General features: G+C 41.2%; 1 protein-coding gene and 1 long non-coding RNA gene across 2 annotated transcripts in view; one reads left to right on the forward strand and one right to left on the reverse strand.

The window, feature by feature from the left end:
• The window catches only part of LOC142742340 (uncharacterized), a 54,652-nt gene extending 32,386 nt beyond the window's left edge, over nucleotides 1-22,266 (forward strand). The window contains exons 2-3 of the long non-coding RNA XR_012881358.1: nucleotides 19,572-19,725; nucleotides 22,152-22,266. This is a non-coding gene — a long non-coding RNA (uncharacterized LOC142742340). The remainder of the gene's footprint in view (nucleotides 1-19,571; nucleotides 19,726-22,151) is intronic.
• Nucleotides 8,677-23,724, reverse strand: part of EEF1AKMT3 (EEF1A lysine methyltransferase 3) — a 29,266-nt gene continuing 14,218 nt past the window's right edge. The window contains exon 3 of the mRNA XM_075851955.1: nucleotides 8,677-9,454. Within this exon, the coding sequence (XP_075708070.1) occupies nucleotides 9,072-9,454 (383 nt within the window). The 3' untranslated portion in view covers nucleotides 8,677-9,071. The remainder of the gene's footprint in view (nucleotides 9,455-23,724) is intronic.

A 23,724-nucleotide genomic window follows, 5' to 3' on the forward strand; every position in this document is an offset into this window, starting at 1 on the left:
GCAGTGCTATACACTAGAGCAGACAGACCCCCTATTCCAGAGAGGCCTCTTGTTTGAGGATATCTTCCAAACACCAGCCCAGCAGCTAGTTAATTGCCAACTACAACTGTGAGGAGTAGGGCATACCCCTCCTGGATCGCTGCACAACTTTAGGCCGCGGCTTCTCAGGCCTGCCCAGGCCTGAATATGTAACCTCCACCAGAGCAGTCAATATATCAAATTTTATGAGGCCCAGGATGATTTAAGTCCACTATAGAGAGAGATATTCAGCTGCGTACTTATCCAGCCACCGATGACCTGCGATAAATACCTCACACTTCTCTCCTCGTGGTCAGTCCAGATCCAGCACTTTCTCACTCCGGTCCCAACTCTCACACACCCTTTCCTCCTGCTCCCCGATCCTCCTCACGTTTCAGGCACACCAGCCCCTTTACCGGAGTTATCTTGCGTCCAGGTCTGTGTGTCAGCCGTGTTCCGCGCTGTCCTCACACTGCCGTCCTCACCACTTGGCAGCTCCGGCCCAACGCTTCCTCAGTCCGGCCGCCACTCCAAGAGGCTGTTTCCACCCGCTGCAAGTCCCGGTCCGCTCACCGCACGCACCCGACAAGTGCCCCGAAGTATCCTGCAGTTAATGCACTGTGGTGAAGTACTTAAAAGTACTTAGCTACGCTTTGTGCCGCTTTATACATATGATGTGGCAGGAGCCCCGAGATCAAGCGGCCATTTCCTTCAGCAGCCAAACTCCGCCCCCTGATTGCAATATTCTTATAGCAGGCCTGGGAGCTTTCAGAAGGCTTCCTGCTGCCATAGGAACACATCGGCACCAAACTGAAGTAAAAAACAACTCAGATGCCGGTGGTCACATCTCACCATGGCATCCAAGGGGTTAAATGCTTGCGATCAGAGATGTCTCTGATTGTAAACATTGCTGCGGGGTCCTTGCTGTGTAACACAACAGAGACCCGGCGGCTATGGCGCACGCTCGGCTTCTGAGTGGGCGCCATTTTTAAATAACCTTTTTCCGACGTAAATAGCCAGTCTTATGACGGGCGAGGGTTAAAGCACCAATATTGCAGTCAGCTGAAATTTGCTGGACTGTCCACCACCTGTTCGTCAGAACGACTCTCAATATTCTTCTCTTACACCTTTCGTCGACGAGCTGCTTACATCCACAGGATCTCCTTTCACTGGATGTTGAAAAAACCCCAAAAGGTTTGCAGTTTTTGGAAATACTGGCCCGGGTAGTCTAGCACGATAACCATGCCTCGTTCGAAGGCAGTGTGATGCTCTGAGCAATGTTCTGCTGGGAAACCTTGGGTACTGGCATTAATTTGTGTCACGTTGCCGGCTTGTGGACCCACTAGGCTGTACCGCCGTAGCGGGGAGGCAGCTGGCTAAACAACAGGGAACCCCAGCAATACAATGTCCCGCACAAGGGTACCTGGATAGTCCAGACAGTGGCCGCAGCTCTCGCACTGATGGAGATGGGTGCAGCAAGTAACTCAAAACGTGGCGGATGACACAGGTGCCGCAGGTTGCGCCAGACGTGGACAATTCCTCTGAACGTGGCAGATGACACAGGACATGACACGACTCCGACACTAGTAGGCACAGGAACAAGAACAGCACAGGATACAGGAACAGGTAACAGGGCACGGGTAACAACTGAAACGGGAAACACTAAGGGACCATTTGCAAGACAGACTTGGGATAACTAACAACACTCAGGCAAGGATCAGAAGGGCTGGGGCCTTTTTATAGACCAGGAAATCATGGGCAGTTGATGATTTCCTCTTGTGCACTGGCCCTTTAAGGCCGGGCACGAGCCTGCGAGTGCACCCTACAGGACACAGCAGACCGGAGCGAAAGTGAGCGTTGGCGTCTCCTAAGAAGGAGATGGGGACCAGCGCTCACGGATCCATGGCTGCGTGCGTCGGGAGGTGAGTAAACCAGACGGCCCGTGGCCATGGACGCTACAATGTGAATGTTACTTTGTCATACACAGTGTGCACAATTATTAGGCTCAATATTTACAAATAAACATTTCTGACATTTAAAAAAATATATATATATATATAATTATATCAGTGAATAATATAGCCCCCCTTCTTTTCAATAACAGTCTTAAGCCTTCCATCCTTACATGGTCTATCAGTTTCTTAGGGCTTAGTTACACAAGCGTAGTTCACGTCCGTGATACACACGTCAAAATCACGCGCGTCGCACAGACCTATGTAAGTCAATGGGGCTATTCAGACTGTCCGTGTTTTTCACGCAGCGTGTGCCCGCTGCGTAAAACTCACGACATGTCCTATACTTGAGCGTTTTTTGCGCAACACGCACCCATTGAAGTCAATTCCATGTGCTGCACGTGATTCGCGCAATAGTAGATCACCCTCCTTCATTTAATTTCCTAAACATCAAAACCGCGTCATAAGGATGGCATATGCGTGAAAATCACGCAGCCACGCACCGAACACTGATGACACACGGAACTTCAACGCGCAAAAAACGCCGCGTTTTTTGCACGCGCAAAACGCAAACGTTCGTGTTAATTTCGCCTTAATCTGTTGACGATCAACTTTTTGTGCAGCAGCAACCAAGACTCCCAGACACTATTCAGAGAGATGTATTGTTTTCTTTCACCGTAAATCTGCCGTTTAAGTGCCCACAATAGGTTTAGGTCAGGTGAGGAATGGGGCCATGTCATTATTCTTTCATCTTTAAGGCCTTTACTGGCTAGCCTTGCAGTGAAGTACTTCAATGCATGCGATGGAGCGTTGTCCTGCATAAAAATCATGGTTTTCTTGAAAGATACAGACTTTTTCCTGTACCACTGTTGATGAAAGTGTCTTCTAAAAACTGGCAGTAGGTTTGAGAGTTGATTTTTAATCCATCTTCAACACGAAAAGGTCCAACTAGATCATCTTTAATAATACCAGCCCATAGCAGTACCCCACCTCCACCTTGCTGGCGCCTGAATCGAAGTGGAGCTCTGTGCCCGTTACTGATCCAGCCATGGGCCCATCCATCTGGTCCGTCAAGAGTCACTCTCATCTCATCAGTCCATAAAACCTTTGAAAAATTTGTCTTCAGATATTTCTTGGCCCAGTCTTGACGTTTCATCTTATGTGTCTTGATCAGTGGTGTTCGGGTTTCAGGCTTCCTTACCTTAGCCATGTCTCTGAGCTCTGAACACATTGTACTTCTGGGCACTCCAGGAAGGTTGCAGTTCTGGAATATGACAGCACTGGAGGATAATAGGTTCCTGGTCGCATCACGTTTGATACTTCTCAAATCTTTGGCAGTTAATTTGCAGGGTTTTTTTTCTCAACACGTTTCTTGTGACCCTGTTGACTATAGCAAACAAAATGTTTGATGGTTCTGTGATCACGACCCAATATCTTAGCAATTTCAAGAGTGCTGCAACCCCCTGAAAGACTTCTAACAAATTTTGAGTACAGTAAATCACTATTTTAGCCCATTTTGCCAGAGGAAAACAAGATGCCTAATAATTATGCACCCCTTGATATAGGGTCTTGATCGCCTTAGACCACACCCTCCCTCACTACACAAATACACATCACCTGATATGCTTCAATCCAATAAGCAGTCAAGTTTATATAGCTTGGAGTTGGAAAATATGCATAAAAATTATGATAGGGTCAAAATACTCACTTGCCTCATAATTGTGCACACAGTGTACACCACCTACTTAAACATTGTTGCAGACCAGGTACACCCTTCATTACAATAGTATTCTCTAATGGCAGTGGCGTCTTCCAGCAGGATACTGCGCTCTTGATCTGATAAAGGGGTTTTCCCCAAAACGCGTTATCACTGTGAAATTAAATAAAATAACTCTTCCAACAAAGTTTTGAGAGTTTGGATATGAACGTGGATTTCTAATAATCATTATTTATCACAAGCACCCGCTTACCTTGCCGTTCCTGAGAGTCCAATAGGAATGGAACGGTAGTGTGCATGCTTGGCCACCGCTCCATTCATTTGTATGGGGCTGCTGAAAATAGCGCCCGTCCACCGCATAGGGATGAATAGAGCAGAGGTCAAGCATGCGCACTACTGCTCCATTCCTATGGGCTCACAGGAACTGCAAGGTAAGCCCATTCTCATGATCAGTGGGGGTCCCAGCAGTCGGTCCCCCACCGATCAGATATTTCTCGCCTATTCTGTGGATAGGTGACGAATATTGATAATGGGAAAACCCCTTTAATTCTTCCTTCAAGAGTCGACAGGACTGGTAAAAGACGTCCAGCATATATATTGTTTGTCTTTTCTTTAACCACGCAAGCATTGCTCTGAGAGGCATTTTAACCATTTAGGACATTGCCACTACATTTTCAAACTGCGGTTTTGGTGAGCCTTACCACAACACAAAGTTTGCGCCTTCTCTTATTATGTTTTTACAGCTGAGACACATGCTGAAAATCTGCTGCATGTTGTAGTGATAACATTTGTACACAAATGATGAACATATAGTTACAAAACATTTTTAATGCAATTAAGTAAAAACCCAAAAAAGACAAACATTAAAAATAATTCAATTTAACAAAAAAAAAAACTTTTTTGCTTATTACCTTGACGCTCTTATAATGGGAAATAAATCTGGTTATTTTCTTCCTATTATATACTGTTGCAAACACTGAGCCACAGGATTGTGTTTCACAAGATAATTTACCTATTATTCTAGCATGTTACAATTGCCTCATACATTCAGAATACCCTACAATAGCACACAACTACAGCTTTAAAGGGAAGGTGCCACGAAAACATTTTTTTTTATATAACATTGCTTTTAGTATGTTATTAAAATACATTTTATTTATTTGTGTTCTTGTGCTGTAATATTTACTTTTTTCTTACTTTTACTTCTATATGGGGGCTGCCGTTTTTATTTCCATCTCTGTATGTGTCGATTAACGACACATACAGAGATGGAATACGGCACATACATCCCCATAGAGAATGCGAATGGGAGCCGTTCCATTCACTATAGCGTACGCCATCTGTGTGGGAACGGCACATGCGCCGCTCCGACAGACCAAAGGGAAGGTCTTCGGCAGAGCAAAATCCGGCGCCATTTTCATGTGGACCGGAAGCCGCGGCTGGACAGTAAGATGACGACTTCCGGTCATATGTTCAAGGCAGCGAAGACGCAAGGTATAAGAGCAGAGGCGGCAGGAGCAGGTAAGTTAGATTTGTGTATGTGATGTGTGTTTTACGTTCGTGTATGTTTGTGTTATACTGTGTGATTACCACTGTATCTAATCCTCCTACACTATGCATTCGCTCAGGAAATGGCGGCACACAGGAAGATTCAACCCCCTTCTTCTCCTGGCACTAGCCAGAATAAGGGAGGGGGGATTGTGTGAGGACACTAGAGCGAGTGTGTCTACCCCAAATCTGCAGCATAAAGCAATGAGGTTGCGTTACCACATTGCCAATGCTGCAATTTTGGGAATTGCTCCCTCTAGTGACCAGCACATGGAAATGTTATAAATTAGAATCTAATTTATAATATTTCCTGACTTGTGAAAAAATTAAAACAATGTGTAATCACTTACTGTTTAACTGAAAAAAGATAAAAATAAAATTCTAGCGACACATTCCCTTTCAAGCTAAACATGTTCTAGTTATGGGCATCAGAGTTGCATGGCATTTCGGTCTAAAAAAGATGGAGAGAAATCTGGAAACAAACAGACACGCTTTTTTTTTTATAAGATATGTTTGAGGTCCCTAAGACGCTGTTAGTTTGAGTTCTCAGACCTGCGGATGTAATATGCGCGTGGGAAACTGGCCTAAGGCACACATCTTGTACATTGCAATTTACATGACCTGGAGCAGTTAGGAACATACAATAGTTAGCTACCGGATCTGTTGCTGTGAAAACAATTAATTTATCCCACAAGATCCACGTTTCATAGTTCAAGCCTTTTTAACATGATATATTGGTATCTCCTCTTAGGGCATGTTCACACGGGCTATTTTCAGCCGTTTTTCAGGCCGTAAATGCCCTGAAAAACGGCTAAAAATTTGGGGGCTGAACGCCTTCAAACATCTGGTCATTGATTTCAATGGGAAAAACGGTGTTCCGTTCCCATTGAAATGTCACTTCTTGAGCCGTTTTTGGAGCAGTTTTTCATTGACTCAATAGAAAAACAGCTCCAAAAACGGCCGTAAAAAACACAGCAAAAACCGCAAGTTGCTTAAAAAACGGCTGAAAATCAGAGGCTGTTTTCCCTTGAAAACAGCTCTGTATTTTCAGCCGTTTTTTGTTAAGCGTGTGAACATAGGCTTATAGTACAGAAAGGTAAAGTATACAAAAATGTATCCGATCCTCTCGGGGACAGGGAAGACTGCTAACCAAGTAAAAGACTCCTAATTAATAAAAAATAATAATTTAAAGTTATAGTAAAAGTTTCTATTTAAAAGGACTTATTTTGGACGGCACTCTAGTTTTTATTGGGCAACAATTAATTTTGATTTACTTGTTTGTACAACCCATAACCAGGAGAGAGATGAGGCATGATGTAGTAAATGCAAGGTTTTCACATACACAATATAAATGATTTGTACAGAATGTAGAAAAAATAAAAATACATTATATATACTAGTGCTTCTCAATGAATATCATCAAAAAGTTATGCCACGCTGCATTGATGAAGTAATTCATGCAGAGTCGGAGCCCCGACCAAGTATTGAGGTCATATACTGTACAGACTTTTCCGTAGGCCAACATTTCGGTATTAAAAATCATTTTTGAAATTGGGCTTATTTAATATTCTAATTTTCTGAGATACTAAATTTTAGGTTTTCATTAACTTACCATAATCATCAACATTAAAAGAAAAAAATGCTGGAAATAGATCACTCTGTGTGTAATGAATCTATATAATATAGGAGTTTCACTTTTTGAATTGAATTACTGAAATAAATTAACTTTTTGATGATATTCTAATTCATTGAGGACTAGTATATAAATTAACTAAACTTGGCCTTAGTAAAGCTTTATCTAAATTCCACATATCTGAATCTCCACATTACTGTATTATACGATGGTGCACTTTCATACTAGTATCATATTTTTCTTTTTAGACTAGGACTCCATGGTAACACTGTGTTGCCAGCGAGTCGCGTTAAATCATGCCATTACTGCAACTTTTAGACTTCCCTATGCGAAGTTGCACTGATTTGCAGTTGCAGTGATTTGAGCGTGACTTGCAAGAGGCGCCATGTTGCTGTGGAGCCATAGCCTGTCGTCAGGGCTCTATTGTAGTTATTTGGGTCAGGAAGGCAATTGCAGTGAGCATTTTTTCTATAGCTAGACCTATCGGTCACACCACAATGCTTAACCTGTTGGTAGTATCTTGAGCGTATTATGAGAACTTCAATCAGTTGAGAAGGTGGAGAAGGGGAATAAAGTGATCATTATGCTTATCTTGACCACTGCAAGAGTCTAAACGCCCTTTTACACTGGGCGATTATCGTTCAGACGGGCGTTCATATACCTTGAACATATAAGTTCAATAATTGCCGTGTAAAAAGGGCAGTGATCAGCAGATGAACGAGCAAACTCGATCAGCTCGATCATCTGCTGGTCGTATCTTTTAAAAAAACTAAAATATTATCGTTGTTGGCAGCACAGCTCCCGCGCTGCCGACATGATAATAATGGATGGGGACGAGCGATCGGAGTAACGACCGCTCGTCCCCATCCATAGCTCTGTATGACAGGAGAAAGCGAGCGCCGTTCAACGATGTCTCGTTGATCGGCGGTCGCCGGATCGGCCTATTGTCGGCCAGTGTAAAAGGCCCTTTACTTAAAGAGGCTCTGTCACCAGATTTTGCAACCCCTATCTGCTATTGCAGCAGATCGGCGCTGCAATGTAGATTACAGTAACGTTTTTATTTTTTTTAAAACGAGAATTTTTGGCCAAGTTATGACCATTTTTGTATTTATGCAAATGAGGCTTGCAAAAGTACAACTTGGAGTGTTTAAAGTAAAAGTCCAACTGGGCGTGTATTATGTGCGTACATCGGGGCGTGTTTACTTCTTTTACTAGCTGGGCGTTCTGACGAGAAGTATCATCCACTTCTCTTCAGAACGCCCAGCTTCTGGCAGATCACGCTGTGACGTCACTTCCCCAGGTCCTGCATCGTGTCAGACGAGCGAGGACACATCGGCACCAGAGGCTACAGTTGATTCTGCAGCAGCATCAGCGTTTGCAGGTAAGTAGCTACATCGACTTACCTGCAAACGCCGATGCTGCTGCAGAATCAACTGTAGCCTCTGGTGCCGATGTGTCCTCGCTCGTCTGACACGATGCAGGACCTGGGGAAGTGACGTCACAGCGTGATCTGCCAGAAGCTGGGCGTTCTGAAGAGAAGTGGATGATACTTCTCGTCAGAACGCCCAGCTAGTAAAAGAAGTAAAAACGCCCCGATGTACGCACATAATACACGCCCAGTTGTACTTTTACTTTTCAACACGCCCAGTTGTACTTTTGCAAGCCTCATTTGCATAAATACAAAAATGGTCATAACTTGGCCAAAAATGCTCGTTTTTTAAAAATAAAAACGTTACTGTAATCTACATTGCAGCGCCTATCTGCTGCAATAGCAGATAGGGGTTGCAAAATCTGGTGACAGAGCCTCTTTAAGAAACTTTACCGTCACAGCTATAGTGATCAGGAAAATCTGCTTGTTAAATGGTGATAGGCGTCTAAGCTTTACTCTGCAAATGTATCACCCGACCAGTACATAATCTATTGGACTTCATTCTAAAGCTAATATAGGTCATAACTCCATCAAAAACGATCGTTTTTCTAAATAAAAAAACTGCTGTAATCTACATTACAGCGCCGATCACATTATGTACAAGATAGGGCACTTATAATGCGGTGACAGAGCCTCTTTAAATTAAAAAAATTTATAAAAAAAAAATGTGTGGAATAAAAAGAGGGGGTGTTTTGCATTGTCGACACCTTTTGTCATCAGGGAATGTGATTCATATTCAGTGTTCATGTAAGTATTGGGAATGTTTGTCTTAAATCAATTTTGGAAGCAAGTCACTCTGTAGATATTAAGGTCTTCTTTCACATCTCTCTTAACAAGCTCTAAATTAAAATACTGAGGCAGAATATTCTTGAAAAAGTCCATGGTGCCGTGCTCCTTTCTCATTTTAGAAGACAGGAATATTGTTGTGTGAGGACCACAGAGATGCAGCAATGTCTGAACTAGAAGGTCATAGGTTTCCTTCAGGTACACAATGTCCGCTCCCAAGACAAAGTCATAGTCTCGTGGAAAGTGCTCCTGGTCAATTCCCCATGACAATGCACAGACATTAGGAGCATGATCCGAGGGAACATTGACTGACACATTTTTACTGATCTGTGGAAGTGCATGTGGAAGATCAGTCACGGTTACATGGCCACCTTTCGGAAAACACAAAAAACAAGTTTGAGTTAAATTATATCCATGCACCAGAACTTTACATTTTGTGTCACCCCTATTTCCTAATATATTGTAAGCTCTTATGTGAAGGGCCCTTGCCCCCCTTGTTTAAATTAATTCATTTTGTCACAATGTAATGTCTGATATTGTCTGTACATGTTCCCTTTGAATTGTAAAGTTCTGCGAAATATGTTGCCGCTATACAAAGATTATTAAATCAGTCCCCCTTTGTCAGTTTCACTAGGCTACGGTCCCACGTAGTGGCGTCTGCAAACCACTGTCGCATGCAATGGATGGGTTGTTCAAAGAAATTGTTATTGGTTGAAGTTTTACTTACAAAACCGAACGGAGATTAGGATTGTTAATGGCTATGCAGCTTTGCGGGCAAGACTTTCCCATTATTATCATTTATGACCTATATGCAGGATAGGTTATAAATATCTCATCAGTGGGGGTCTGACCGCTGGGACTCCTACCGATGCCAAGAACAGGAGTCCCCTAAGTGAAGGTACTGCTCATGTTCGTCCGCCGCTCCATTTACGTTCTATAGGGGTTCTGGATATAGTGCTCGGGTATCTTCAGCAGCCCCAAAGAAAGTGAACAGAGCAGTGGCTGAGCATGCGCAGTACCGCTCCATTTATATAGGGCATCCAGCGACGCTCTATTTTGGGATCGGTGGGGGTCCTATCGGTCGGACCCCCACCGATCAGACATTTATCACCTATCCTGCAGATACGTGGTAAATTATTATTATGAGAAAACCCGTTTAACAATTGGTTTGAAAAGCCCACCCACCACATGCGACCGTGGTTTGTGGAAGATGTTATATGCGGCCGTACGCTCGTACTCCCAAGCTTGTAAAATATTTTTACATAAGCTGTGTATGTGTAAGGCTAGAATCACATGTGCCAATTTTGAATGCTTTTTTTTTTGAGCGGAGCCAGGATTGGAAGCAAAACAAATGGGAAGCATAAAGGAAGGACTTATACTTTCCTTCCTGTTGGATCCATTCCTGGCTTTGACTAAAATAAAACTGCATATTTGATTCCAGCCTAAGGGTAAGTTCACACAGGGTGGATACACTGCGTTAAGGTACACCGCGTATCCACTCTGTTGCCCGCAGGAAATAATGGCCGAAAAACCGCACCAAACTGTGGTGAAGTTTTAAGGCCTGGAAAAGTCTGCTGCGGAAATCCTGCAATGAAAAAAAAACTGGCTATACTTAACATGGTCACACGTCCCTCCGACGTCCTGCAGTCCTGGGATGAAGCGTCATCCCAGGAGGCCGGCCTGGATGAACAAGCACAAAGCTCTGGGTAGGTATAAGATTTTTTTTTTTCTGAGTTGAGATTTTTGCAGCGGAATCGCAGCTTTTCCGCCGCAAAAGTCGCAACCTCTGCTGTTTGTTGCGGGTTTTACCTGGCCATTAAATTCAATGGGGAAAACACACAACAAAAATGCAGCGATTATGCAAATATAATTGACATGCTGGTAAATTTCTGAGATTTTTTTTCCCCCTCAACATTTACGCAGCACGTGGATGACATTTGTTAAAATCAAATTAACTCTGCTACTACTGTATTATGCTGCGGATTTTCCGGGAAAAACGCAGTATTTACACAACGTGTGAACTCGGTTTTTGTTTAAACCGCTGCAACGATGATGTGTCAATCAATGACGTGTGCAGCAGTGACGTGTTAAACTTTACGGACTTCGTCGTGGGGGATTTGAAAGGGGAGTAACAATTTATTGCTATTTTAACACATATAGAGAATAAAGCCTGGATATCCATGTGGTATTCAATAACATTGTAGTATGAGAATTAATACGGTGTGACCTATAGACTCTGATTGTCTTTAACTGTCACTTTGCCATTATTTACATTGCTTAAAATGAAAAAAAAAAATTTGCAGTAAATATAGGTCCTCAACCCCTTGGCAACATACGACGTACTATTACTGAGATGTCACCAAGGGGCAGTATGGAGCGCGCCCACGGGCTGAGCGCGCTCCATACTCGGCGGGTGACGACTACGTTATATAGCCGACACCTCACTCCAGCGGGCGGAATTAAAGTTCACTTTGATTCCGCCCGTTTAACACTTTAAATGCCGCGGTCAATCGCGATTGCGGAATTGAAATTGTTAAGATCAGGGCGGCGCCCCCTCAAGCACGCCATCGGCCGTTTACAATGGTTGTTATGGCAGCCTGGGGGCCTAATAAAGGCCCCCAGGTCTGCCATCTTTGTACTTCTTTGAAGCTCTGCCTCTGGCAGGACTTCAAAGGAGACTGTCCGTATCACGATATACTACAATACAATATCACTGGTTCAAGTCTCCTAGGGGGACAAATAAAAAAATTAAAAAACTGTTAAATAATGTTTTTTTATGTTTAAAAACATAAAAATAAAAAAGTATTAATCTAAAAAAAAAAGTTAACATAACTGGTATCGCCGTGTCCGTAAAAGTCCGACCTATCACAATATATCGTTGTTTAACCCGCTCGGTGGTCGCCGTAAAAATAAAAAATTATAAAAGCACACAAATTGCTGTTTTTTGGTCACCTTAACGCTCAAAAAAAAATTAAATAAAAAGTGATCAATAAGTCGCATATACCCCAAAATGGGATCGGTGAAAACTACAGCTCGCCTCGCAAAATTAAGCCCTCACATCGCTAAATTGACAGAAAAATATAAAAGTTATGGCTCTCAGAACATGGCGACACAAAACATATTTGTTTTAATCAAATATTATTATTTTTTTTAAATGGTAAAACATAAAATAAAACATATAAATTTGGTATCGCCGTAATCGTATCAACCTGTAGAATAAGGTACACATGTAGTTTTTACCGCCTGATGGACGCCGTAAAAACAAAACCCACAAAAAAATGGTGTAATTGCTGTTTTTTTTTCCATTTCACCCCCACAAATATTTTTTTTTCAGCTTCCCAGTACATTATGCGGTACAATAAATGGTGCCATGACAAACTACAACAAGCCCTCATACGGCAAAGTTATGGCTTTTGGAAGGCGGGAAGGAAAAAACGAAAATGAAAAAACTGAGATTGGCCTTGTCCCCAAAGGGTTAAAGGGGAAATCATTGTCACTGCTCAGAGATTCACATGATATCCAGTAAATATACCATAAATGTCTGTGCTGTGTAACCATGGTTGGTAAAATTTTTGACTATTGCATAAGTTTCCCATCATTCCGAACCAATTGCATCTCCACCAGAGACCGAGAGACAATTATTCTGATGGCTTATCCTCAGTTGCAAAAGCAAAATTATCTGGTCTATACCCAACTTTACTTTAGTTTTAGCGGTCCATTTATTTATTTATATTTTGCTTTTTTATTTTTTTTTAACAATAAAACTTTTCGGAAAAAAAAAAAGTAATCTCTTCCCTAGTTATCATGTCATATACAAACCTTGTTTACTACTACTAAAGTCTAATCTTAAAACCAATTACTGCAGGAACTAGTAAAACCAGAATTACTGTCTGCCAGATCCCTGACCTAACACAACCTTTACAAATCATTCCAAACTGGGACATGAAACACGTCTAAACAACATGCAAGAAAGAAAACAAATTTAAAAAAATGTAAAAAAAAAACACAAAAAAAAACAGCTTCTGTCAAACTCCTGTATGGGACAGCACACCGCACCTGCTACCACTCCATGACCAACGTGGAGTGAATCAACCAAACATCGAATAGGACAAAAACTTCACATTCTATTCATCAATACCCTATAATATAAAGGCACGCTACTGGGGTACAATGCACGCTCTCTTAACATTTCTTTGTATCTCTTCAATTCTCCAACGTTCAGTACTTTGAGTAACATAATTCATGGGAGAATCTTCGATAAACCAGGTGGATGATGTTAATAAGTCCATTACTTGTACTAAACAAGAATAGGTCTGCTTGAGCTTTTAAAGAGTAGAACTGAAGCAACAAGAATTGCAAAGACAGCTGTACCTTTAGCGAAGTGCCACTTAAAATTCTCATCCCCCCACCGACAGGTTCTATGGAAGCGAGGCAGCACTCAGGCTCGTTATATCTGAAATAGTTGTACCACAGCGATACTGGCATGCTGCAAAGCGTTACCAAGAGGTGTGCTCCAGTCTCAAGCTTTTTCAAAAAAATGTATTAACGCAGCCTGGATTCGGTTCATAATTACTCTGAGAACGCTTGTACGAGTCATTAAAGTATTCAGTTTAGTTTTTCTGGAAAGCTTTTTTTTTTCTCTATTTGTATTTACATGTTCTGTTGTCCAAAAAATGGCAGCAATTTTCATTTGTCCACAAATTAGCTAGAAATGAAAACATTATGTTCTGTCGAATAAGGCAATTTACATGCACATCTGTTCAACGCTCAATGCCATCAGTCACCAGAATAACAAAGGGCTTGTCTGGACCACAGGCAGAAAACAAGTACTGACAAAGCAGTTCACCGTGATATTAACGGGTCATGGGGGCTTCTAGTTGTCTGATGCCTCGAGACGAGCTTTACACTGGAGGACTCACACACTAAAGGCCTTTCTACACGGGCCGATGATCGTTCCCAAAGATTGGTCTGTGTAAACATGGAAGCAAAAAGCTGTCGAACGAGCATAATTTATGCCGCCATAAAAACGGTAGTTTGTCGGCAGCCCATCTCCCTGTATAAGCAGGGGACATGCTGCTGACAATATGCAAACTGTATGAGTAGGAACAGTCGTCGTATCAATGATAGTTCGTCCCTATACTCCCGATCATTGCTCGTAATCCAGTACCGATCGACATGCTGTTATTGTCGATCAGCGCTCGTTAGGGGGTAGAAAATCTGCCTGTGTAAAACCACCCAAAGATCAGGTTTAACAGCTCCCATCTTAAATTCCTATTCACCTTTAACCCCTTCCCGCTCCTTGACGTACTATTACATCATGGCAGCTGTATCGTTCGCGCTCCATGCCGTAATAGTACGTCTCGGGAGTAACGGCCGTTTCGGCCGTCCTCCCGACACATACAGGAGCTGTGACACTGCTGTCTTGTTCAGCAGCTGTCACAGCTCCTACAGCGGGGACCGATCGCTGTGTCCCCGCTGATTAACCCCTTAAAAGCCGCGTTCTATAGAGATCGCGGCTTTTTAGGGGTTAAGCTGCCATCGCCGGCCTGCTACGCGATAGCGGCCGGCGATGGTGACTATGGCAACCGGACACCAAACAATGGCGTCCGGCTATGCCATAGACGGAAGCCTAGTGGGTCCTGACAACGTAACGACCCACTATGCTTGCTGTCAGTGAGTAGCTGACAGTTCTAATACACTGCACTACGCATGTAGTGCAGTGTATTAGAATAGCGATCAGGGCCTCCTGCCCTCATGTCCCCTAGTGGGACAAAGTAATAAAGTAAAAAAAAAGTTAAAAAAAGATGTGTAAAAATAAGAAAATAAAAGTTTTAAAAGTAATAAAAGTAAAAGTCCCACTTTTTCCCTTATCAGTCCTTTATTATTAATAAAAATATATAAACAAACAAATAAACTATACATAATTGGTATCGCCGCGTCCGTAACGGCCTGAGCTACAAAATTATTTTGTTATTTATCCCGCACGGTGAACGCCGTAAAAAAAATATTAATAAACCGTACCACAATCACAATTGTTTGGTCACTTCACCTCCCAAAAAATGGAATAAAAAGAGATCAAAAAGTCGCATGTACCTAAAAATGGTACTGATGGAAAATACAGTTCGTTACGCAAAAAAAAAGTCCTCGCACGCCTTTATTGATTGAAAAATAAAAACGTTCTGGCTCTTAGAATAAGGTAACACAAAAAGTGAATGATTGTTTACAAAACGTATTTTATTGTGCAAACGCCATAAGACATAAAAAAAAACTATAAACATCTGGTATCGACGTGATCGTATCGCCACGCAGAATAAAGTGAATATGTCATTTATAGCGCACGGTGAACGCTGTAAAAAAAAAAGTATACAAAAACAATAGTAGAATTGCTGTTTATTAGTCACCACGCCACCTAAAAATGGAATAAAAACTGATCAAAAAGCCGCATGCACCCCAAGAAAACTACAATGGATTCCTCAAGGGGTCTAGTTTCCAAATTGGGGTCACTTTTGGGGGGTTTCCAATGTTTTGGCACCACAAGACCTCTTCAAACCGGACATGGTGCCTAATAAAAAAGAGGGCTCAAAATCCGCTAGGTGCTCCTTTGCTTCGGAGGCCGGTGCTTCAGTCCATTACCGCCCGAGGGCAGCATGTGGGATATTTCTCTAAACTGCAGAATCTGGGCAATAAGTATTGAGTTGCGTTTCTCTGATAAATCCTTTTGTGTTATAAAAAAAATGGTATAAAAAGAGTAAATTTCGCCTCTACTTTGCTCTAAATTTCTGTGAAACACCTAAAGGGTTCATAAACTTTCTAAATGCTGTTGTGAATACTTTGAGGGGTCTAGTTTCTAAAATGGGGTGTTTGATAGGGGTTTCTAATATATGGGCCCCTCAAAGCAACTTCAGAAATGAACTGGAACCTAAAAAAATAAATAAATGAGGCAATACTTCGCTTCTTACATTATACTGATAATGAGCCGTGCCCACTCCGAGATTACCCCAGTTTTGACCGTTTGTATAAACGGAGACCCCTATTAGACCGTTCCAGTGCCCGGTTTTCCCCAGCATACACCCCGAGAAGTGTTTTTCTATTGATGAGTCCCTGGTACATTTTAAAGGGAGGGTTCAATTCCGCCAGTACCTGCCAGGTAAGAGGGCAAGGTATGGCGTGAAGATGTATAAGCTGTGCGAGAGTGCATCAGGGTATACCTACAGGTTTAGGATATATGAAGGAAAGGCCACCCCCAAACCAGACTGCATCCTGGACTACAATAGGTACATGGGAGGGATGGACTTGTCAAATCAAGTCCTGAAGCCCTACAGCGCCATGCGGTGTGGTATAAGAAGCTGGCCGGGCACATCATACAGATGGCATTGTACAATGCGTACGTGCTACGTCGATGTGCAGGCCAGAGGGGAACTTTCCTGGAATTTCAAGATCTAATCTTTAGGGACCAGGAAGGGGGGGCACCCAGTACTTCTGGAAGCGAGGCCACACGCATCGTACCAGGGCAACACTTTCCAGGAGAAGGTCCCCAAACCGGTGGAAAGGGAAAGAGTCAAAAGAGGTGCAGAGTCTGCTATAAGAGGGGGATAAGGAAGAACACAATATACCAATGTGACACGTGTCCCGAAAAACCAGGGCTCTGTATAAAAGATTGTTTTAAAATGTATCATACATCCCTTGATTTTTAATTTACCCTGATGCACTCCGCACAGCTTACCCCCCTCATCTTTCCCTTCTGAGCCCTGCCGTATGCCCAGGCAGCTGATAACAGCCACATGTAGGGTATTGTCGTACCCAGGAGAACCCACATTACAATTTAAGGGGTGTATATCTCCGGTGGCGCATGCTGGGCACACTATATTGGACACTGAAATGGCATATACATATATAAAATTGCAAATCTCACACTGCACCATCTGCTGCGCATTATCTTTTACACAGTACCTGTGGGGTCAAAATGCTCACTACACCTCTAGATGAATGTCTTAAGGGGTGTAGTTTTTAAAATGGGGTCACTTCTCGGGGGTTTCAACTGTACTGGTACCTCAGGGGCTTCTGCACACATGACTTAGCACCAGAAAAGCTCCAGTAGGCCAAATGGTGGTCCTTTCCTTCTGAGCCCTCCCATGGGCCCAAAGGGCAGTTTATCACCACAAATGGGGTATTGCCGCACTAAGGACAAATTGGGCAACAAAATGGGGTATGTTGTTCCTTGTGAAAATAAGAAATTTTGATCAAAAATGACATCTTATTGGAAAATATATAATTTTTTTCATTTCACAGCCCAATTCAAATAGGTGCTGTGAAAAACCTGTGCGGTCAAAATGATAACAAAAACCATAAATGAATTCCTTGAGGGGTGTAGTTTCCAAAATGGGGTCACTTCGGGTGGGTTTCCATTGCTTTGATACCTCTGGGGCTCTGCAAATGCGACATGGCACCCGAAAACCAATCCAGCAAAATCTGGACTCCAACAAACACATAGCGCTCCTTTCCTTCTGAGCCCTCCCATGGGCCCAAACGGCAGTTTATCACCACAAATGGGGTATTGCCGCACTAAGGACAAATTGGGCAACAAAATGGGGTATGTTGTTCCCTGTGAAAATAAGAAAATTTGATCAAAAATGACATTTTATTGGAAAAAATATCATTTTTTTCATTTCACAGCCCAATTCAAATAGGTGCTGTGAAAAAACTGTGCGGTCAAAATGATAACAAAAACCATAAATGAATTCCTTGAGGGGTGTAATTTCCAAAATGGGGTCACTTCTGGTGGGTTTCCATTGTTTTGATACCTCAACGCCTCTTCAAACCTGGCATGCTGCCTAAAATATATTCTAATAAAAAAGAGGCCTCAAAATGTACTAGGTGCTTCTTTGCTTCTAGGGCTTGTGTTTTAGTCCACGAGCGCAGTAGGGCCACATGTGGGACATTTCTAAAAACTGCAGAATCTGGACAATACATATTTAGTAGTGTTTCTCTGGTAAAACCTTCTCTGTTACTAAAAAAAAATTGAATAAAATTGAAATTCAGCAGAAAAAATGAAATTTGCAAATTTCATTTCCACTTTGCTTTAATTCCTGTGAAATGCCTGAAGGGTTAAAAAACTTTCTATATGCTGTTTTGAATACTTTGAGGGGTCTAGTTTTTAAAATGGGGTGTTTTATGGGGGTTTCTAATACATAGGCCCCTCAAATCCACTTCAGAACTGAACTGGCACCTTCAAAAAAAGGCTTTTGAAATTTTCTTAAGAATATGAGAAATTGCTGTTTATGTTCTAAACCTTGTAACGTCCAAGAAAAATAAAATAATGTTCAAAAAACGATGCCAATCTAAAGTAGACATATGGGAAATGTGAACTAGTAACTATTTTGGGTGGTATAACCGTCTGTTTTTCAAGCAGATGCATTTAAATTCTGAAAAATGCTATTTTTTGTAAATTTTCTCTAAATTTTGCAATTTTTCACAAATAAAGACTGAATATATCGACCAAATTTTACCACGAACATGAAGCCCAAAGTGTCACGAGAAAACAATCTCAGAATCGCTTGGATAGGTTTAAGCATTCCGACGTTATTACCACATAAAGTGAAATATGTCAGATTTGAAAAATGGGCTCTGAGCCTTAAGGCCCAAACTAGGCTGCGTCCTTAAGGGGTTAAAGGGGTTATCCTTAGAAAAGCCATCAGTATTAGATCGGTGGGGGTCTGAATCTCAGCACCCCCATCGATCAGCTGTTTGGAGGGGATGTGGCGCTCACACGAATGTTACAGCCTTTTCATTGTTTACATTGATTTCATTTCTATTTGTACTTGTACATGCCGTTACTTTTGTAGCAGCTGCTTGTGATATTGAAGCAATGTCTCATTTACTTGGAAAAGACAACGCTGCAACACCACACGGAGACGCTACGAAAGTAATGGCGTGTGCCAGTACGAGCAGAAATGGAATAAATGTGGACAATGAAGAGGCTGTAACATTCATACGAGGGCCGCAGCCCCTTCATACAGCTAATTGACAGGGCTGCCGAGAGTTAGACCTTCACCGTTCCAATACTGATGGCCTATTCTAAACATGGCTGCGTTCTTCCAGAAACAGTGACACACCTGTCCATGGGTTGTGTCTGGTATTGCAGCTCAGCTCCATTAACGTGAATGAAGCTGACCTAACCACACACAATCTGTGGACAGGTGTGGCACTGTTTTTGGAAGAAAGCAGCCCTGTTTTTCTAACAGAGCAATGCATTTTATACAGCCGTGCCTAGTATGGCAAGCTCTCTGCAGCTCAATGCCAGTAGTCTGACCCCAACCGATTTGATATTGATGGCCTTTGAGTTTTTTTTTAATGACTGAATATATATATATATATATATATATATATATATATAGAAATATTCAATCCAAATATAACAGCAACGTTTCAATCCTACAATAGGATCTTTCTCAAGCCTAGTGACACATCTAATACTCAAAATATATATAGGTGGCAATCTGATGGAAACTTCAAAAAGAAGAAAACCGGACGAGCAGGCCGCAGGAGAAACAGAGGAAGGAAGAACCCGCTTCCAGAAATTGACATACCAGAAGGGACAGAAACCGGTACAGGACAGCAACAAAAGGACACTACCCAAATAGTGGTAAATATTAACAGTTATCCATTGTCTGATATGCAATTACAATTATTGTCCAAAGGGTTATCTTTCTGCCCTAATCAACATGTTGATTGGTTCCAGATAGAATTGGATGTATTTAGATTCATTAGAGCCATCAAATTGAAAGTTTGGTTTGAGATACAACCCACTAACACGGTAGATCAGGATACTCGTCCAGAGCTATCATTGAATAAATTGGGTCTATTTAATAAAAGTTTGTTTCAACCACCTGTAACTTCTCATGCAATAGAAACTTTTAGAGAATTGGTACAGAAAGATATCAACAGACTTAGGACACAGACATGGGAACATACGTTTAAGCAGCCTAATATGACCACTTCGGACATTACAGCATTAGATGAGTTGATCCATAACCACGATCTCACGATAAAACCTGCTGACAAAGGCGGAGCTATCGTGGTTATGGATACAGACTTATATATGACAGAATGTAACAGACAAATATCAGACAAAAATGTGTATAGAATGTTAAAATGTGACCCTAGACAGGATATCAATAACAGGATTACTTCACTTATTAATACAGCATTGAATGAAGGCATTATTGATCAGATGCTACATAAATTCCTTATTGTAGAGTTTCCTGTCACTCCTTGCTTGTATTTATTGCCAAAGATACATAAAAATCTTACTAACCCTCCGGGTCGCCCTATCGTTTCCGGTAGAGGTTCATTGATGAGCAACATTTCCATCTTTGTTGACAAGGTTTTGAGAAATTTTGCTATCAATGCTAAATCCTATATCAGAGACACCACTGATTTTTTACAAAAAATTAAAACAATTACCTTACCAGAGGGAGCCATTTTGGTCTCCTTCGATGTTACCTCTCTCTATACATCAATCAGTCATAACAATGGGCTTGATGCTATAAGACGTAAATTAATTACTTCAAATTATGATACTACTTCATGCGAATTCATAATGTCTCTGGTGGAACTTATCTTGACTTCCAATTATTTTTTATTCAATGATAGTTATTATATCCAATTAAAAGGAACAGCCATGGGGTCCAACATGGCTCCAACCTACGCCAATATTTTTATGGGCACCATTGAGGAGATGTCGATATATGTATCCCACCACTTCTGACATGTGCTGAGGTGGTGGCGATACATTGATGACATTTTCCTCATTTGGACTGGTTCCAGTACTGCATTGACGGAGTTTCACCAATTTCTTAATTCATTGGACGCTGATATCCAATTTACCATGACGTATTCAATGGATAATATCCAATTTTTGGATGTCACAGTATTGATAGACAATAATACACTAATATCTAAAATGTATACCAAGGAGACTGATCGTAACACTCTATTAAGGTTTGATAGTTGTCATCCAAAAAATATGGTCAAATCTTTACCATATAGCCAAATGATCAGAGCTAAGCGAAATACTGACAAACAAGAAGATTTGGACATATCCTTAGATATCATGACTAGGAATTTTTTACAAAGGGGTTACCCCAAATCACTATTGTTGACACACAAGAACAAGATTCAAAATACTGCAAGAGATAGTTTGTTTCAATCAACTAAATCTCTGTCACATAAAAAACAGAAACGTATTCCTTTTATCTCGACATATAATGATGTAAGTGGAGATCTTTCAAGGATTATGAACAAACATTGGCCAATTATTTGGAATAGTTTTGGTCACATTGAAGTATTAAATAACAACCCTTTAATGTCCTATAGACGCTCACAAAATCTACATGACAGATTGGTAAAAACTAGGGTGTCAGGTGGAAGAAAAGGATCACAATCCATGCTTAAACCGTTGAAACCTGGTAATGTCCCTTGCCATAGGTGCGTCAATTGCTCCCTGATGTGTAGGGGTAACACTTTCACCCATCCATTAACTGGACAACAGTTTAAGATTAGACACAATCTCACGTGTGACTCGGATTGGGTCATCTATGCCCTATGGTGTCCCTGTGGCCTTTTATATGTGGGGGAGACTACCTGTGCCTTTAAAACCCGTTTAAACAATCATCGCTTTTCAATTCGTAAAAAGAAACTTGATTTGCCTGTCGCTAAACATTTTTCAGAACATGGCCATAATGAAAGGGATTTAACATTCATGATCTTGGATCATATCCCGCCATTACAATATGGTGGTGATCGACATATGGTTTTACATAAAAAAGAGTTGAGATGGATATTCTTATTGAACACACTGAGACCATTTGGTCTCAATATAGAATTTGGTATAGATAGAATTGTAACGTGATACATACATATTCTCCGCTCTGTATTTTTGGATTCTCTGACATTCTCTTCTCTGCTAATACTAATGACACATGTATGTTCATTTTTTAAATATTCTTTTTGTGTAAAGAAATGTTTGATGAATATTATGATTCTCACTCTTTTTTTGTATTTCTTCAGATCAGAACACCACTCCCAACGGAACTTCAGGATCTTGGATATCTGCTTCCAATAATAATAATAATAATATGTAACAAAGAAATTTTTTTCATCGCTATATTACGTCTTCTTTGGTCCTGAGATATATTAATAAAGTACTTATATATTAATATTATCCCAAATGAATTATTTCTAGTCTCCTTTCTAGTTTTAGGTGATGTTGAGATATTACTGCATTATTTATATTATGAAGATTTAATGTCGTTAATATGGTACTATTGGTCCGTTACACGTGAGTGGTTATCGGGATATCCTGTGCACGTGAAAACGTTGCCAGTGGGTTCTGAAATCCTTGGGAATAAGATCGCTCTGAACACGTAGTTGTGGACAGGGGTCTTTGTACCCACGTGTGGATCTTTAAACTGCCACCATAAAGATGAAAAATGTTTTAAACGCTACGCTTTACCACCATATGATATCTCCATTACCACTAGTAGGAGCACTTAGTTGCATATTACTTATATGCTTTTGTTGTATCTAGGACCTTTTTGGGCTGTATCTAGCTTTGTTATTAATACGATAATGTCACTGGTCTCTGTGATCAAGGATTTGTGCATTGGTTGCTCGGCAACCTAAGATACTGCCGTTCACATGACCATAGCAGTGGAACGCACTGGAACGCAATACATCATCATTGCGCTCTGCATGCGTCCTGCTGCTTAGCAACTACTTACTTCCACCTCTGGGCACTACATCCTGATTGCCATGAGTGATACAGCTGAACAATACGCTGTATTTCTAAGGTTCTATATACCAATGATACTCCTGAAGTTTTGATTGGTGAGTGGATATATGACGATATATTTCAACACTTCTGTTTGCATAAATGATTATGGCCTAATCAGTTGTTTTTAACTAGGGTTATATTATTTATTTTGATGCACGTTATTGTATATGCACTAGTACACTTTATGTATCATTTTACTGTTTATTTTTGATACCTTAAACTATTTATTATACATGTTTTCAGACACTTATCACTGTAACTCATGATAATGAGATCAATTAAGTTAAATGGGTTCTACCCTATATATATTTTGAGTATTAGATGTGCCACTAGGCTTGAGAAAGATCCTATTGTAGGATTGAAACGTTGCTGTTATATTTGGATTGAATAAACCACCATTTTTTCAACTTGGAGTGCCGCAAAGTTTCTCTTTTTTCTATATCTGACATCACGTCCGAGGATCGGGACGTTTTTTGGTGGCACCCGATTCATACTTATTCTGTGAGTGCTGCTGTTTTCTCTTTTTTATATATATATATATATATATATATATATATATATATATATATATATATATATATATATATCTATATCTATATCGGTGGCCCCGGAGCAGCCTATGTGAATGGAGCAGGACTGCGCTTGTTTGCCCACCGCTCCATTCTCTTTCTATGGAGCCACCGGAGATATAGCAAGTGAATGGAGTGGTGGCCAAGCATGGCAGTCCCGCTCCATTCATATTTGGCACTCCGTGACCCCCATTTCCGGGATAAGTGGAGGTCCCAGCAGCCTGATCCCCACCATTCT

Source organism: Rhinoderma darwinii, chromosome 2 (genome assembly GCF_050947455.1).
Source record: "Rhinoderma darwinii isolate aRhiDar2 chromosome 2, aRhiDar2.hap1, whole genome shotgun sequence".
Taxonomy (NCBI): Eukaryota; Metazoa; Chordata; class Amphibia; order Anura; family Rhinodermatidae; genus Rhinoderma; species Rhinoderma darwinii.